We start from the raw sequence: 16,079 nt of genomic DNA on the forward strand, positions 1-16,079 counted from the left end.
TTACCCCCCATCACCGTGGGTGGTACCATCACTTCCGGTGTGGCTCGCACGCAGAATCAACATCATGTTCCCCACCTTGATCTTACCCACCTTAATCTTACCCACCTGGTCGTTCCGTCTCAATGCGTAAAACACCTGCTGCAGGAAAAGGTGTTCCCGCGCAAAGAAGTCTGGGTCGCGCGGCTCACCGAGCGACAAGTTCATATGTGCAACCCTGGGTCTGGATGCACAAGGCAAACACGGTTCGTCGAGATGCCTCGAACTATTGAACGGTTTTGACGCCCGAGGGGAATCTGACAATGTCCGACAGAACGCATGTTTTTTTTTTCCAACAAACGCTTCTACGCAAAGACAACTTACAAACGGGGGGGCTGTGGCGTTCCGTGCCGAATGACGTACTTTTTGGGGTGGGTCATCTGCCCACACGTGCTGAGCAAGGTCGGTGTCTTGACGTTTTGCGCCTTCAGCCAGTCGCAGTCACACTTGCAAAAAGGCTTTTTTAGCCAGCCAACCCCAGCTTTGCCGGCTGTCAGCGGGGACGTCTGTCACTCCCAGGGCTGTGCTGTTTTGGGCACATCCATCGCATGTCGGACACACCAACCCCCCATAAACGTCCCTTGGTTCTCAGTAAGGATAAAGATTGGATGAACACTGCACTCCTGACTGGTACGTCCGAAGTACTATGCTAAAAAAAAAAAAAAATCGTGGAGGTCTTATGCCGAATTAATTATGGTCGGCTTTTATAGTGCAGGTCATAAAATTACCGTAAGACAACTCTGCACTATGATAAATACTAGAACTAACATCCTTTCTGAGGATATAAGATAATTATGAAGCGAGCTTGAGCGACATGGGGATTAGGAAAAGAAAAGCGAAAAGAACGTCTCAGCACTTCGGTTAGGATAATCAGGACAAGGTCATGATGATATCATGGTTCTCCTCGAGGCTCAAAAGTTTCAACTGGAGAACGCGGGGCCAGTTCAAGCAGCCCCTGCCTTTTTTTTTCTAAAAACGATTTGATGCAACAGCTCTAATCCCTCGCCTCCCCTGCTCTCCGGGTTGTGTCCATGCAGGGACAAAAGACAAGGAACCAAGATTTATTTTTGCCAGCATGGAGAACAACAACCAGACGATCGGCACAAGCTTCAACAGGACCCCTTGTGAGCTTCTCTCCTTTTTTAACTTCTCTTTTTTTGCAAACAAGGAACGGGGACTTCGAGCCGATCACTGCTGGACGTGTCCACACGCGATTGAACGGAAGAAAAATTCCACACCAGCCTTCCAAAACGAGGAAGTGGTAAGGAGAAGGGTGGCAATGATCTTCCACCCACGACTTTACAATAGGTCTGTACCTGGCCAAGCCAGGCTAGAGCAGTCTGAAATAATTAAGCGAAGCATTTACGTAGTAGGATTTTGCCTGACAGAAACGAGATCATACCGTATTGGGAGCCGTCTGCTGTCATCATCGACTTCACTTTACGGGCACTTCCGTGCAGTTGGGCGTGATTCAGCATCCATGGTTTTAAATGCGACGCTTCACATCAACACGAAGTAGAGATTTCTTCTCACATAATAATGGGGGCTTTGAAAGATTGTACGTGGTACATGCCTGTACCGTAGATTCAAAATACGCCACCACGATATACATCCTTGGCACTGTCCCAGCTGTGACGTGCCACCCTGTAAATTTACACAAAAAGATGCAACGCCACAAAAGCGCCAAAGAAGCGCCGCATCGAAGCCAATGTTTCCTTTCTCGCCCACCCAGGTTCAGCCCTCTGCACGCTCTCAAGACTCTGCAGCAAACAAGCGCCGTGTGGCACCGAGCGATGGTCCACGGAACATGCACATCCAAACGCTCCCCACTACGTAAACAACGGTCTAGTCAGCTAGTCCAGCCAACCAAACAACCTTATCTTGGGGTTTCTTTTTGAAATTCTTGCTAGCCAGTCCATTCAATCAAAATACTCCGAATGGTTAAACCCGAAAAAGCCAAAGAGCTGTGACGCAAACCGCGGTGACAGACAGTCCCAACCATAAAGTATTCACCACAAAGTCAACACAATGATTCATGGCCATCGGGATTGTGGCAAAGCTTCCGTGGTAAACCCGCTTACCCGACTCCTGACAGAACGCACCCAGCAATATCCCAAAAGACCTGTCTAGGCCCGTTGTTTGCATTCAATGCACGTTGGCTGCAAGAAGACTCCATAGTTCAATGCAATGCAGGGCAGCCCGATCGTATTTTGTGGACTGGGCGCAGCTATTTTTCTCCACAGCCTCCCTTTTGTCGACCGAGACGCTCGCAATCTGCTACTGGCTAAAGTAACTCGACTGCCGCGGCATACAAGGTCGAAAAGTAAAATATAGAAATACTATGCAAATGATATTCTTTCAAACATATAATTAATATGCACTGTACAATAAAAACTCATGTCAATATATCAAAGTGGAAACATGCCAGTGACTACACTTAGCCCGACCCACGCTGCCGGACCTTTGCGCCGGCCTTTCAGACGGCGCTCTCTGACTCTTTCGCGGCTCCTAGTTGTGCCGAATTCGTTTTGTCTTCTTTTATTTTGTTCGCCTCTCGTCAAATCAATCCATCGACCGAGACCTGCGAGGCCATGCACGGGAGCTTCCTCTTTGTATACCCCACCAGGCAGCCACGCAAAATGCGGTAAAGGCGTCTTACCTTTCCGATCGCCAAGCTGAACACATTCCTCTGACCGGGAACGAAAAAGAAAAAAAACCCCATGCAGCGAATCAAAGTCGCCCGATTCCTCGTGACTAGTTCTGATCTCGACTGCATAGCCTCTCCATAGCTCAGCTGGTGCCCGTTTACCGGCTCATCACTGGACAATCTTGCATCAGATTGCGGCTCCCGGGCAGCCAAATGCAGTCCTGGGCGTTGGTCTTGCGCTACCTGAATATGCAAGTTTAAGTTGCTTCTGGGCGTTTAGTGTAAATACTACCATGATAAGTGTATGCAAAGATTGGATGCAGTGCAACTGCGGCCGGTCAGGACGAATAACACATGGACACATTGCCTCGGCAAGGCTGCATGTCGTGTTGCAGGCAATCAGCATTGTGAATTATTAATGAACAGTCTACGGAGTAGTATATCCAGGTTGCATCTAGAACTAGAACTAGTCTAGTGGGGGCTTATCACTTTCAATCAACCAGAAAGACTTGATTCTCTTGAGGACAATGTCGTGATAGCCAGAACACACCGTGCAGACATTTCTGCACAGCAAGACCGTACCAGTAAACCCAAAACTGAAGGCTCTAGAGCTACGACTAAGTGGTTGAAATGTTGTATTTGCTACATGCTGAAACTTCTTGGCATATAACGAGTTAAACCAAGATCCTCTCAAAAGTGTAATCGGCAACCTTCTTGCTGGTCAAATGCCCAACCTCTCTTGGAGTTCTGGTCTTGACCTCTCCGCCCGACACAACCTTCTTTTTGGATACCGCATTCCTTGTAGCCTTTGAACCCAAGGGAAGCATTGCCGTGGTGGTGTTTGTGTGTCCTTCGACAGGTCCATTCGTTGCTGCCTGGCCACCAGGAGTAATACCCTTAGATAGTGATGAGCTATACTTCACAACCTCTGCCAGCACACCCCGCAGATAGACCGCCTCCTCGACACCCTCGAGCGCGGCACTGACTTCTAGTTTCATCGAGTTGAGAAAGTCGGCTGAATCCGGCTGATCATCCGACCCAGCTGCTAGCGATAACATGTCATTGATGAGCCAACCACCGGGTCCCACAGAGTCGATGCATTGGCAGAGCAGGTCGGCAATCAGCCGTATGCTGCTATCCGGGACAGCGTCCAAATCATCCTCTTCCTTCAGCCTAGCTCCATCCAGGTATCGACTGGTCCAACCATCCCTGTTCAGCTCCATACGAAGGAGGTAGATCAGAGAAAGCGTCTCCTCCGGCTTGAAGATTTGGCGGATTGCACGGACGTTGGCCACGGCGGGACAGGTACCCAGCTTGCCAAATGCGATACTAAGGCCCTCCGCACGAGTGCTTGAGTCGTCTCCCAGGTAATGCTCTGTCAGGTGAAGCTCCTCCTCGAGCAAGTCAAGCTCCATGCCTATCTGGCCATTCTCTTGGTTACCATTTTCGGTGCCGTTTGCGCCTGATCCGGTGAGCAAATTCCTGGTCATTTGCTGTGGATCTTGGATGAGCTCCAGGCTGCGCATGATGATCTTGACGGCAGATAGAATCTCCACGGGGCCCAGCTTGGTAGCTGCTAACCATACGAGCAACAGATCCAGCGTCGGGTCGATCTCGGAAAGTACCTGGGGTAGCTGTTCTGCCAAGATATCCTCCGAACCGCTGAGATCTGTGTTGTCTATTTCGAGTGCTGTCTGCAGGTTTGCTGTGGTGAGATGACCAGCTAATGCCAAGTACTGTATTGTCCCACTCCAAGGAAGACGGCACCGCAGCTGCCAGCCGAGCAGAGTAGATGCAGTGACACTCGCGACGTTGAATGCTCTTTGGATGGCGTATATGACCATGCGCCTATCAACCGGCTCTAGTTGTTGTGGGAAACGCCACTGCGGTAGTTCCCGATCCTTGAAGACCCAGCAAACTCGTCCATCGCCTCTGGTGGACCTCCGGGGGCCGGCTCCGGTTGCAGCGACGCTGGTCGAGGATGTCTCATCCACATCCATTGCCGTGTTCTCATCCTGTGTCCCGTCGTGTTCAAGCCCGTCATCGCAGTGAACCTGGAAAGAGAACGCCATAAACTTCTCGAACTCGGCGTAATCACCAGCCTTGATGTTTTCTTCAGCCAATTTGGCGTCATCAATCCAAGAACCGAGTCCGTAGATGCTCTCTAGGGATGGGGGAGTTTGCGTTGAGAAGCTCAAAGGGTCAAAGTTGCCGCCTCGCTTGTTGGTTTTGGTGATTGGTGCAGTAACACCCCGTCCAATGGAGTCAATCAGGAGCCCTTCAGCTCTCCGTTTCTTGCTCCTGCCCTTCGGGGCCTCAAGCTGCACGGCGACTAAAGAGGTTCCGCGCACGGCAACTGCCATTTCCAATCGAGCAAAGTATGCAACAAGTTTCATTGTCGATTCTTGCTTTTCAGCGGCCTCAACCGGGAGCGACGCCTGCAAAGATCTGTATAGCGGGTTGTACACAGCCAGTTCCGACGAGGTTGCAGCAAGGACAGAGGTTTTGGACAGTCGAAGAAATGAGGTCGCCTTGGACACGTGGAGCTTGCTGTCAACGCGAGGGATTGCAGACGAAATATCGTATGCAGTGACAGTGTCGACAAAAAGTTCCATCAGGGAGCCCGAGGCAGCGTCCAGGCGGTAGGTTGAGATGCCATCTTCCTTTGAAGGCCGCGAAGGAAAGGGCAGAACACGGATTTGGGCAAGTCCCTGGCCATTTGCTGGGCTTCCATCAGCAGCTTTTGTAGTGGCTACAATGTGGATATGCCTTAATTCCTTGCCGTCGACTTCCGCACAGGAGAGGAGCACCAGGATGTCGGCGTTGATTGTTTGGTCTTTGGCTTTCGGTAAGAACAGCCCTAGCTGCTCCTGATCGCCTCCAAAAATACCTTGTACAATGTCTGCCGCGCTGGCAGCTTGCGCAAAGTCGATCCGAAAGTTGGCGGATGCAGGCAGAGCTGTATCCTGCTTGAGGATCCCGGCAGAGGATTGCCACTTTTGCTTCAGTGATTCTCCATCAAGACACAAGACATCTCCCGTCCGCGTCACAGCCAGAAGATCCGAGTAGGCGGCTGTGCTGGTGGATTGTGTCGCAGCCAGGTACATCACCCGTTGCGATCGAGGAAGAGGCTGGGAGACAGTCGTTGATGCGTTGACGCCAGAGGCACCCAGCGCATCTCGGTAGAGCGTTACTTTCGGTCTCGGTTCAAGGGTTGAGGAGTAAGTATATCTCGTGATGCCGCCATCTGAGTTCTTCAGCCTCAAAGAAACTGGCGGGCAGGTGAAAGAAGACGATGGTGGGACTGGATAAGAAGTAATCAACCGGGATGACGCGACCTGGTAATCTCAGAAGGTTTAGTAAATACTACTTAGCCAAGCGTAAGTTAAGCTTTCGAAAAACTGACATTGTACAGATTCAATGCCTCGCCATTGATCCCGACGGCAAGCTCTGACCGCTTGCGCTTTTTGGAGCTCACACCAGCAGACTGACCGAAGACATCGCCAACCACGTAGGTATCTTCACTTTGGTCTAGGGTTTTAGGTAGTGCAGTAAGCTCATATGGCTTTTGTATCCTGAATTGCGATGCCATCGCAGCTAGGCTCGCGCACTGCACTCCAATCACTTCAAAGCCGGCGAAAAACTCCTGCTACTGAGGGACCTTTGGTCTTGAGAACTCGACCTTCACGCGATGCGCCAGCCTGCCTCAGAAAAAAAAAAATCTCGTCCGACGAATTGCTGCTGGGGAGTGGGGCAATTTGTCTTATCGATTGGAGGGGGCTGACTAAGACATGGAACACCCAAGCCAAGCAGCCCAGCTCCAGCGCTCCACTCTTTAAATACTGGGCTCCCTTATCAGCCCCGCAGTCCCATTAATCAAGTCGCGCCTCACGTACTTCACGACGCGCTGAACGCGTGCCAAGTGACGGCACATTTGCTAGTCAATCAAGGCTTCACCAGCCATGTACTTTTCTCGAGGTTTATACACAATTTGAACTCTTGTCTCGAGAATCTGTGGATGGATTCTGGGCTTCTCTGCTACCAAACACTGCTTTTCCTTAATAATATTTTTCTCACACATGCCACCACCAGCCTGGCTTAATCGGACCCGGAGCTCCTTCCTTTGTTAGACGATTACGGCCTACGGTATACAGCACACAGGAACAAGCGACCCTTCAATCTTCCACAGGCATGTCCGTTCTTCTTCAGCGACTCCCCGATAATATACCGACTATGGGAGCCTCCGCAGCTGGAAATGACGGCAGAGTACATCCTTTTTTTACTACACCGCGCCCACAACCCCTAAACGAAGAGCAGCATGGCGAGCTGCAAGCTGCTCTTGGCAGCAGTCCAGTACCCTATGCTGCCGCTGGGCCAGAATTGGCTTTGAGCAGGGAAGGCGATCAATCAGACCCCCAATATAGCGAGCCCAAGAGGCAGAAGCGAAAATCGGAGGCCACTGAGGGAACCACAGGCAAGAAGAGACGGGGAAGACCAAGAAAAGTACAACAACCCACCGATACTACCAGAGACGATGCTTCAGTCTCTTCCCAGGATGTCCAGGGACCACTTGATACCAGCACAACAAATGATCATACCCTACGAGAAACTGCCGACAACATCCGTAGATCTCTGCCACCAGTTCTTCCTCCATCTTGCAACGAGGTACCCCACAACGAAGCGACAACTGCAGTCGTGACTGTACCCACGGATGCAAATGCAGATGCAGGAGTCAAGCCCAAGAAGATGTTGAATTTCAACGCCAAGTCAGGAACTCTTGGCTCTCCCCCGAACCCTAAAGAAACACCCGTCAAGTCATCACCAAACTTGAAGCCCACGAAAGCTCGCGGCACGCGGATTGCGAAGAAACTGACGTTGGTGGTATCAGTCAAATATGGCACGGACGAACAGGCGCGTCTGAGGATTGGCAATAGGATCGAAGAGATTCTTAAGGCGCAGCGCCACGATGGTTCTGTGCTACCTGCAACAGCATGGGATTTACCAGCAACAAACCTCCCTCAGGTCGATGCCAAAATCCAAAAGCAAGCTACAACCAACAAAAAGACTCATCCTTTCTTTCTTGCCAAGACACAAAAGACGAGTGCAACCTCCGAGAAACAGGCCATAGAGAAGACAACTACGGATTCAACAACACATAAGGTCTTCTCCTCAACTCCTTGTTCCCCAAAAAGACCACGTGCCCAACCAATAGATGCTGCACAGGCCATGGGCAAAGGTCAAATCCAGTTTGGAACGAGGCATCTAGGCCTTAAAATACCTGGTGCATGTCTTCCTCCGTGGCCTTGGAAAGGGGCTGTCCGCATAGGCGAAGATGAGATGGCTTGCAAACAAGAACAGCCGGCCTTATATCGCTCTTGTAGAAAATCCAAAGGAAACGCCACACTGATAAATCTGGATGAGTCGATTATAACGCGGCTTACTGATCAACTTCGGATACCTGCAGTGGTTGAGGAGCTCAGAAATGTGGATACTGACAGGTTCACGCCAGCTCCTCGTGAGCTCCGACTTCCTCAGAAACATTGCGAGAGTGGGCGAAAACTGCAAGAAAGGATAAGGAGCCAACTCAAAACACTTGAGTTCAACCTTGGCACTGTTAGATTCTTTGAGTCTATCAGCTCTAGCCTTGCAGCACACGATCGATCACAATGCGAGTCACAGGCTTGGGCACAAAAGTACGCCCCTGCTTCTGTTTCCGACGTTCTCCAGGCAGAGAGAGAAACCACCCTGCTCAAAGAGTGGCTTGTGGCTCTTCAAGTCCAGTCTGTTGACACTGGCGCTGATGCTGCGCCTGGACGAGGGAAAGGGGGCCTCAAAGGAATAGATGCGGGGCAAAAGAAACGGAAACGGAGAAAGGTTGATAATTTCATCGTCTCCAGCGACGAGGACGACAACGAACTGAACGAACTATCCGAGCCGGAAACCGAATCATCTCTGCCAGTCACCGGAGGCTTTTCAAGGAGAACTGTCATTAGGTCAAGCAACGGCGCTTCATCCAAGGCTGGCAAGGAAATGCCACGACTGAAGAACGCGGTTGTCATCAGTGGTCCACATGGATGTGGAAAGACCGCAGCCGTTTATGCGGTTGCCAAAGAACTTGGCTTCGAAGTATTCGAGATCAGCCCTGGCAGCCGTCGCAATGGCAAAGATATACTTGAGAAGATCGGGGATATGACCAGGAATCATCTTGTGCAGCACCATCAAGCAAGCGCAATCACCCCTGGCGATGAGGACGCTTGTGTGCCTATTGACGACAGTGTTGCGAATGAGGTGCAGTCTGGAAAGCAAGCAACCATGGGCTCATTTTTTAAGACGAACACCAAAGCGAAACCGACGCCAAAGCCACAACCAGCACCAAACCCGGCAGCTCCTACGAAGCAATCAGAGATTAAAAAGGCGCCATCCAAGATTCAGAAACAGTCACTGATTTTGCTGGAGGAGGTTGACATCCTTTACGAAGAAGACAAGAATTTTTGGACAACGGTAATGGGACTTATGGCCCAATCCAAACGACCCTTCATCATGACTTGCAATGATGAGTCTCTCGTTCCTCTTCAGTCACTTGATCTTCACGGTATCTTCCGCTTCAACCCACCCCCTATTGACGTTACTGTCGATCGACTTTTGATAATGGCGGCACATGAAGGGCACGCCCTCCGAAGAGGTGCTGTCGAATCGTTATATGTATCGCGAGGCCATGACATGCGTGCGTCAATTGCCGATCTGAACTATTGGTGCCAAATCGGTGTTGGCGATCGCAGGGGTGGTTTTGATTGGTTCTACCTGAGATGGCCTAAGGGGGTTGACCAGGACGAAGCCGGGGATATTGTGCGCGTTGTCAGTGAAGACACCTATCAGGAAGGAATGGGCTGGCTGAATAGAACGCCTGAAAAAGGGGCTCAGGAAGGATGCCATGGCGAGGAGGCCCTGATGAAACATGCTTGGGATCACTTTGGTCTTGACATAGGCCTGTGGCAGGATTCTCAAGCCATGCAGTTGTGGGCTGAGAATTGCAGTGGCTCTGGGGACAGGTCTTGTGCTGAACGACTGGCGGCTCTCGAGGCATATGACAGTTTCACAGACGTCATGAGCATTGCTGACTTGAGCTCTGCGATGGAGACAATATCGTCTAAAGAGGTGAGTATCTTTGTTATTCCCCTTCCGTTCAGACCGCTCACTAACCGACTATCGAAAGCTCTCAATCGATGCAACCCTTCCACCGCTTCCAGCTAAGGCCAGAGAAGACTTTACGCTTGGCCGGATACTCATTGAAGCGACGCCAGTTACAAGTTATGATGCCTTGGACACTGCGATCTCAGTTTGTCTGAAGGCGATGGGCAAACAGGAGCTCCGCCAGACACGCACAAATCAAGAATTGTCTTCGGGTCAAGATGGACTCGCTCCACTGGAAGAAGATCAAGCCATCCCCGCAATCCGGAACCATCTTAACGGGCCATCATTGGCGGCCCCTGCTGTAAACCGGCTCGATTTCGCCATTGCCTTTGACCCGATAGCTGTCTCGGAAGAGGCGGCAGCAGCCGGGCCCTCTTCCCATCTCGATCCGTCAGTATGGGATCGGACGATGAAGATCATCACACTTGATGTTGCACCGTTCGTCAGAGGGATCGTTGCTTTCGACAACCATCTCCAACAACACCGCATGAAGCTGAGCAACCTTATGAGCCAGGGCGGCGCCGGTCCAAAGAAGCGGATGCGCACCACCCGCGCAGCGTATTCGGCCATGGAGGGCGGCCAGAGGAGCACTACCCGTGCCGAGAAGTGGTTCAAAGCGGACATAAACCCATATTTCGTCAAGGCCACCGCGCCTAGGGGCTGTGCGGATCTGGTGCCGATACCAGCCATCATCGAGGCAGATGAAAGAAGCACGGCCGGTGAGATTGCAGGACTGGGATCATCCTGTGACGAAAGCGATCCGGCACCCCAGCCGGTAGTGAACAAAGGGAGGAACAAACTAAGGAAAAGTGTGGTGGGCGCGAGCAGCGACTGTTCCGAGGATGAGTTGGCTTCATAATACTACTAAGTCTAGCATCGGAGTTTGGTGCAGGAAACATGTTTAGGAACAACCTTCTTTTGGGATTCACAGTTCGTTCGAGACTTTGCATTTAACGTGACATTAGCCACAATGTCTGACAGTAGAATTGACCTGGGACACATATATTACGAAATCAAGGATGTCATGAAACATTATAGCTATTTATTCCTACAAAATGTCAAGTCAAGTATGTCCATGTCTAAAGTTGTTGTTCATCCAAACTGTGCTTTTATGTTTATGAGAAGGAACGTACGCATTTATCAATGTCTATTCTATATTTATGTTAAATCTGTATGCATAATTTATATCCTTGGACCATTAACAATCACATCCATAGCCATGTGCGCCATCGATCCACTTGGGATGAAAGATTGCGACTGAAACGTCTTCAGTAGTAAGCAAGGTCTTCGTCCCTCATTCGCTCCCTGTCACCCCTTCTCGAGTGTGGCATGGGCGACGCGCCATTCCGACGCGTACGTACTGGGAGGTCCAAAAAGTCGACCTCGATGGGACCTACCGCTTCGTGGTTTGATCGTCTTTCTCGCGGCCTGTCCCACTCCCGAGGCGGGGAAATTCCTCTCTCACGAATCACCCTGCGCTCTTCCCGGAACTCACGAGGCTGTTCACGGGTTCGCTCATACTCATAGTCTGGCGATGGGCTCCGGTCTCGTATTTCCTCACGTCGCTCTCTAGTGACCTTCTTCATTGTCATGTTGTACTCTCGCTCGTCTTCATAACCTCGTGCAGGAGAGGGAGCTCGTCCCCGGACAATCTCATGTTCCTCGACGATAGTTTCTTTGGGTCGGTCTTTGACGGGCTTGTGGCCCCGAGGAGAAATGTCGCGTTGGCGAATTTTCTCGTGTCGTTCTACTGTAATTATATTCGGCTCAAAATCGAGTTCCCGTGCTCGCTCTGATTCTCTATGATATTCCAGAGGGGGCGAGGTTGCTTTCTCTCGAATTATCTCTTGAGTTTCGATAACCTTGCGTTTTGGTGTCCGATCTCGCGGTCTATCATAGTCACGATCAGGTGATGGATCACGTCCACGAACAACCTCTCGTCGCTCCGTAATGATCTCTCTTGACGGAGGGTCTTGGATTCGGTCATGATCCCTCGGTCTCTCGTAATCATGATCAAGCGAACGATCACGTCCACGAACAATTTCTCGACGTTCCGTGATAATTTCTTTTGACGGTGGATCTTGGATTCGGTCATGATCTCGTGGTCTCTCATAACTACGACCAAGCGATGGATCACGCCCACGAACAATTTCTCGGCGCTCTGTAGTGATCTCTCTTAACGGCGGATCTTGGGTTTGTTCATGATTTCGCTCCAGATCATGTAACGAGAGTCGGTCATTCTCAGCGATGTGATGTCTTTCTTTGGTGCTCTCATGCAACCGTCGGTCCCTCCCGATTTCCGTGTCTCTATCCCACTCACCGGGGGGAGAAAAAGCTCGCTCATTCACGACCATGCGCTCTTGGCGAGCAGTGACTTTCTCATATCGAGGTGGACCAAGATCGCCGGGTTCTGCGTATTTCATAGAAGATCGAGAGGAAGTGTCTTGGAGCATTCGTCTCTCATCATTTTCCCATGGAATATCCCGCGGGCGTTGACTGACATCCTCAAGCATGGGCCTGCTGTTTCGGGCGGGTGGTTGGTGGACTTCTGCTTCCTCTCTTGAACGACTGACTAGCCGTGCTTTTGTATCGCCATAAGGAGCGTCATCACCCCTGTAGTGTGTCTCCTGGCGTCGATATACCCTTTCATGCCGGGGCGGAGGGTCTACGCGATAACCTTCCCGGTCAACCCAGATGGTCTCCTGTTCGAATCCAGGTCTTTCTTCCCGTTCCCGGGCTACCGGCAAGAATCTTCTGCCCTGGCGGTCTTCATAATAAATTCGCTCGCGATCATATTCTGCATAGCGCCGGCCATTGCTAGAGCCAACTGATGCCGTGGAACCGGACCGTCCGGGCCGACCCTCGAGCATGGGCCGCCGCCCGTGCGTCATGTCCTCGATTTTTTGGTGCACTTCCTCCCGTTTTTCGAACAGATCTTCCTTTGATTTCTGAACATGCTTGGGAATTTCCCGTGTTTCCCCTGAGCATAATCAATGTCAGGTTTGTTGGGCCAGACCGACTGTAACACTATTGGGGCTGAATAAAAAAGAAAGAATAATAACAAGCCTTACATTCTTCTTTGTCACCATATGGGAACCCCTTGGGCCAGAATTTGTGAACTGCCAAAGTTGTGACAGCAATAGCTCCCAGGAACATGGCCGAAGTTTTCACGGCAGCTTCCTTCTTGCCCTCGTGGCGAGCCTTGCTCTTTGCATCCTCGCAGTCCCGCCTCAGCTGCGACCTCGACCTCGAGTCCGATCTGGATGAGGATCTTGAACGTGAGCGCGACCGGGACCTGCGACGCCTTGACCTGCCACTGTCAATACCAGGACGGCTGGATCGTGGTTTTGCACCGGCTCGATCACGCGATCGCGACCTTGAACGAGAGCTTGACAGAGACCTAGAGCGGGAGCGCCTGCTAGTGGCGGGTCGGCTACGGCTCCGGGGCTGCGACGGCGACCCATCACGAAAGCCATCATTACGAACACCGTACCGGGATGATCGCTCCTGGACAGGCGAGGGAGACCGGCTACCCCCTCCTTCTGGTCGTGACCCTGACCCCACATGGGACGGAGAGATTGAGCGTCTCCGTCCTCCTACTGCAGGGCGATCGCGCGTGGGCGAGGGCAACGGAGATGGCGTGTGGCGGTTGGGCATGGCGCCTTCACCGCAGCGGGGACGGAGTAAGAAAGGCGGGGTTCGGGGCTTTCCCTGGCGGTTTTTTTTTTTTTTTTTTTTTTTTTTCACCAAACACCAGAATATCACCAACGCGCGAAAGTGAGCGGTAGATTCGATTCTGTTCAAAGGCGAGGCGGGCGCACGTGTTGCCCGTAAGGGGGTGGGCTGTGCCGTACGAAAACTGAACCCAATGTGCCGACCAATTACCCGAGATTCTCGGAGGAAAAAGGGGGTCGGTGGTCTCCCTGGAGTTGGCAGATCCAAAATAGCAGCAAACTTGCAATTCTGAATGCCGGAGGTGGTCAGCTTTAGTGGGCGACAGGGCAGCGGATACGGCCGCAGGCGGTGGCCCCCATCATTACCCCTGCTTGCTGGGATGCCGAGCCAGTACCGGAAATAGCATCCTGGGAACCTTACCCAAGCCCTCCTTGCTATGAAATAATCAAAACCGTCAGCGGGGGATTATGCAAAGTGCGGCTTTATTCCCGTCCAAGCCATGATCGATTGATTGATTGATTTTGTTCGGTTGCGACTTGGCGTTGATCCAGCTGGACACTTTGGAATCTTCTATGGAATTTTTTTCAAGGTAGATCTGTCGGTAGATCTTCACCAATGTAGCATAGGTTGTAAATAGTAGAGAAACGGTGAAACCCGTTTGATCCCGATAAGGTGGAATGAACTGAACACACGGAGGGCAATCATTTTCTTTTTTTAGGGCGGAGATGTGGGTTTAGTTTGGTTGTCTCAAAGCTGATGTCATCGGGTTATCGGGTTTTGAACGACTACGAATATAGTGGATGATTTAAAGCGCGAAAGACCGAATAGATGGATGCCATTGATAGCGTCACGAGATTTGAGAAGCAAATGAAACAATACCTTCCTACCTAGCTTGGGTGGTACCTACCTGCCTACAGATACGTTAGTTATCTAGGTAGGTGGCTGCCTACCACCTACGTAGGTTCTTACCTACTTGGGCCAAGCTGCATGGATGAGGCGAGAAATGATGCCACGACCCTTAACCTTCTTGGAGGAAGGCATGGCAGCAAGGCAGGCCGGATGTGCCACTCAAGAAATCCAAAATGTATTACGGGATGAGCAAACGCCACAATGTAGACATCCATCCAAAAATGGCAGTATGAACGTTCGACCATCTTTACCTTTCCATGTTAGATAACCCTTAGTGCTTGGATGGCATTCTTTTTCCCCGCATCATCTTTGTCATAGTTTTGCATGTGCAATTTTGGGAATAAAGGATCGTGAGGCAGAGCGTAATTTGATGTTTCAAGTGCTGAAGATGTCACTTTATTCAACAGTTTAGCTGGAAATCCATCACTTTTTCCACGGTCTAATCTCGCCTGCTCCATGGCATACCGATCGACAGGTACACGTTATTCTTTTTCGTTTGGTTTTTGCCCAAAGGGGATTAACTGATTGAACACTTCTAGATCCCCACTACCTTCTACCCTGAAGATGGTGTCTTGGCATCAATTGCTTAACGATCGCTTTTCACCCCAGGACATCACATCGGCGACCCGACCACTCCTCTCCCGCCAAGTTACAGAAAGCTGGTACGGTACGGAGAATCGCCTCGCCTTGGCCGCCCACATTTCCGCAAGCCCACTCGTCCGGATGCGATTTTCGCATATCAAACTTTTTGTCAAAATTGCATGTTGGCGGTAGATCTTATTGTTCGTTTCCAGCTCGCAGACAGAAAACAAGCATTGTCGGCGGAGGATACCTAGGTGGGTATATAGCGTTTCAGCCAGTGGTGTGCAGTACCCACGACACTGTACCCGGTAGGCAACGATAGTTTTCTCCGGTCTTCTTTTTTTTTTTTTTTTTTTTTTTTTTGTCATCGAACCAGAAGACAATCAACATGTACACTTATAGTACAATAACAGCAGCAGTGGTCAGTCCTAGGATGGAGCTTGGTATGGCAAAGTGGCCAGCCATTCAGGCTCCTACCATGTCAAGATTTTCAATGGGTTCTGATCGAGTCCAAGTTGGCAACCAGCGCGGCATGTACTTGGGACGCATCAAAACTTAATACAACTCACTGGTCAGCCCAACAGCGCGCATCCATGAGTTAAAATCTTTGATGAATGGTACCACGCAGGGTCCTGCCCAGAGTCGCATCAGAATATGGTACGGCAAATTCTGTCTCGGCCCCAGCTCGGCCCCAGCCGACGCGACTCATGGCTGCTCCAGTTCCAGTCAAGTATGCACGGACAGACTGGACTTTTCGACCACAGGGTTATGTGATGCCATCCGACCAGGATCTCCTGTCCGACTAGAGACTCGGTTATCCTGAACTTGCGACCGGCGCCTTCATCAACAGCTGCTAAGGTTTCAAGCCGAGTCGTGATTCTCATCGGAATGACTGCCAAAGAGCAAGGTTGGTTGGTTGAGTTTTGACTTTGCCCTGCGTACGTGGTAAATGAATGTGTCTCCTGTCATCCTGTCATCCCGTCATGCTGTCAAAATCAACGCCAGGAACCAAGTGAGAGATACGTTGCTACTTATTAAC

At 50.9% G+C, this 16,079-nt stretch overlaps 5 protein-coding genes across 6 annotated transcripts; 2 read left to right on the plus strand and 3 right to left on the minus strand.

Annotated features, from left to right (window-relative positions):
• On the minus strand, positions 1-416 carry MGG_16850 (uncharacterized protein; the record flags this gene model as incomplete). The annotated part of the gene is made up of 2 exons (XM_003712509.1): positions 1-220; positions 361-416. 2 exons carry the CDS (start codon positions 414-416, stop codon positions 1-3), a joined length of 276 nt encoding a protein of 91 aa, XP_003712557.1.
• Positions 417-1,470: 1,054 nt separating this feature from the next.
• MGG_16851 (uncharacterized protein) lies at positions 1,471-1,873 on the plus strand (the record flags this gene model as incomplete). The annotated part of the gene is made up of 2 exons (XM_003712510.1): positions 1,471-1,594; positions 1,701-1,873. Exons 1-2 carry the CDS (start codon positions 1,576-1,578, stop codon positions 1,871-1,873), a joined length of 192 nt encoding a protein of 63 aa, XP_003712558.1. The 5' UTR covers positions 1,471-1,575.
• A 1,222-nt stretch (positions 1,874-3,095) lies between these two features.
• Positions 3,096-6,379, minus strand: MGG_05048 (uncharacterized protein). The gene is made up of 2 exons (XM_003712511.1): positions 6,090-6,379; positions 3,096-6,021 (listed from the first exon to the last, which is right to left on the minus strand). The coding sequence occupies exons 1-2, from the start codon at positions 6,273-6,275 to the stop codon at positions 3,358-3,360; spliced, it is 2,850 nt and encodes a 949-aa protein (XP_003712559.1). The 5' UTR covers positions 6,276-6,379; the 3' UTR covers positions 3,096-3,357.
• A 202-nt stretch (positions 6,380-6,581) lies between these two features.
• MGG_05049 (uncharacterized protein) lies at positions 6,582-10,969 on the plus strand. The gene is made up of 2 exons (XM_003712512.1): positions 6,582-9,838; positions 9,897-10,969. Exons 1-2 carry the CDS (start codon positions 6,875-6,877, stop codon positions 10,731-10,733), a joined length of 3,801 nt encoding a protein of 1,266 aa, XP_003712560.1. The 5' UTR covers positions 6,582-6,874; the 3' UTR covers positions 10,734-10,969.
• On the minus strand, positions 10,969-14,287 carry MGG_16852 (the record flags this gene model as incomplete). Of its 2 annotated transcripts, XM_003712514.1 has the most annotated exons (4): positions 10,969-12,854; positions 12,946-13,585; positions 13,760-13,983; positions 14,242-14,254. In XM_003712514.1, 4 exons carry the CDS (start codon positions 14,252-14,254, stop codon positions 11,143-11,145), a joined length of 2,589 nt encoding a protein of 862 aa, XP_003712562.1. In that variant the 3' UTR covers positions 10,969-11,142. The 2 variants fall into 2 exon arrangements, with proteins under 2 accessions (XP_003712562.1, XP_003712561.1); XM_003712513.1 differs by having other exon boundaries at positions 12,946-13,837; positions 13,970-14,287.
• Between the last annotated feature and the right edge of the window lie 1,792 nt (positions 14,288-16,079).

This window comes from Pyricularia oryzae, chromosome 3 (assembly GCF_000002495.2).
Source record: "Pyricularia oryzae 70-15 chromosome 3, whole genome shotgun sequence".
Lineage (NCBI taxonomy): Eukaryota > Fungi > Ascomycota > Sordariomycetes > Magnaporthales > Pyriculariaceae > Pyricularia > Pyricularia oryzae.

Excerpts from the sequence above, each read along its gene's own strand:
- MGG_05048 (XM_003712511.1), bottom strand. The coding sequence starts at position 6,275 with ATGGCATCGCAATTCAGGATACAAAAGCCATATGAGCTTACTGCACTA. Across the intron at positions 6,022-6,089 it reads AGGCATTGAATCTGTACAAT|GTCGCGTCATCCCGGTTGAT; the intron begins GTCAGTTTTTCG and ends TGAGATTACCAG.
- MGG_05049 (XM_003712512.1), top strand. The coding sequence starts at position 6,875 with ATGTCCGTTCTTCTTCAGCGACTCCCCGATAATATACCGACTATGGGA. Across the intron at positions 9,839-9,896 it reads AGACAATATCGTCTAAAGAG|CTCTCAATCGATGCAACCCT; the intron begins GTGAGTATCTTT and ends GACTATCGAAAG.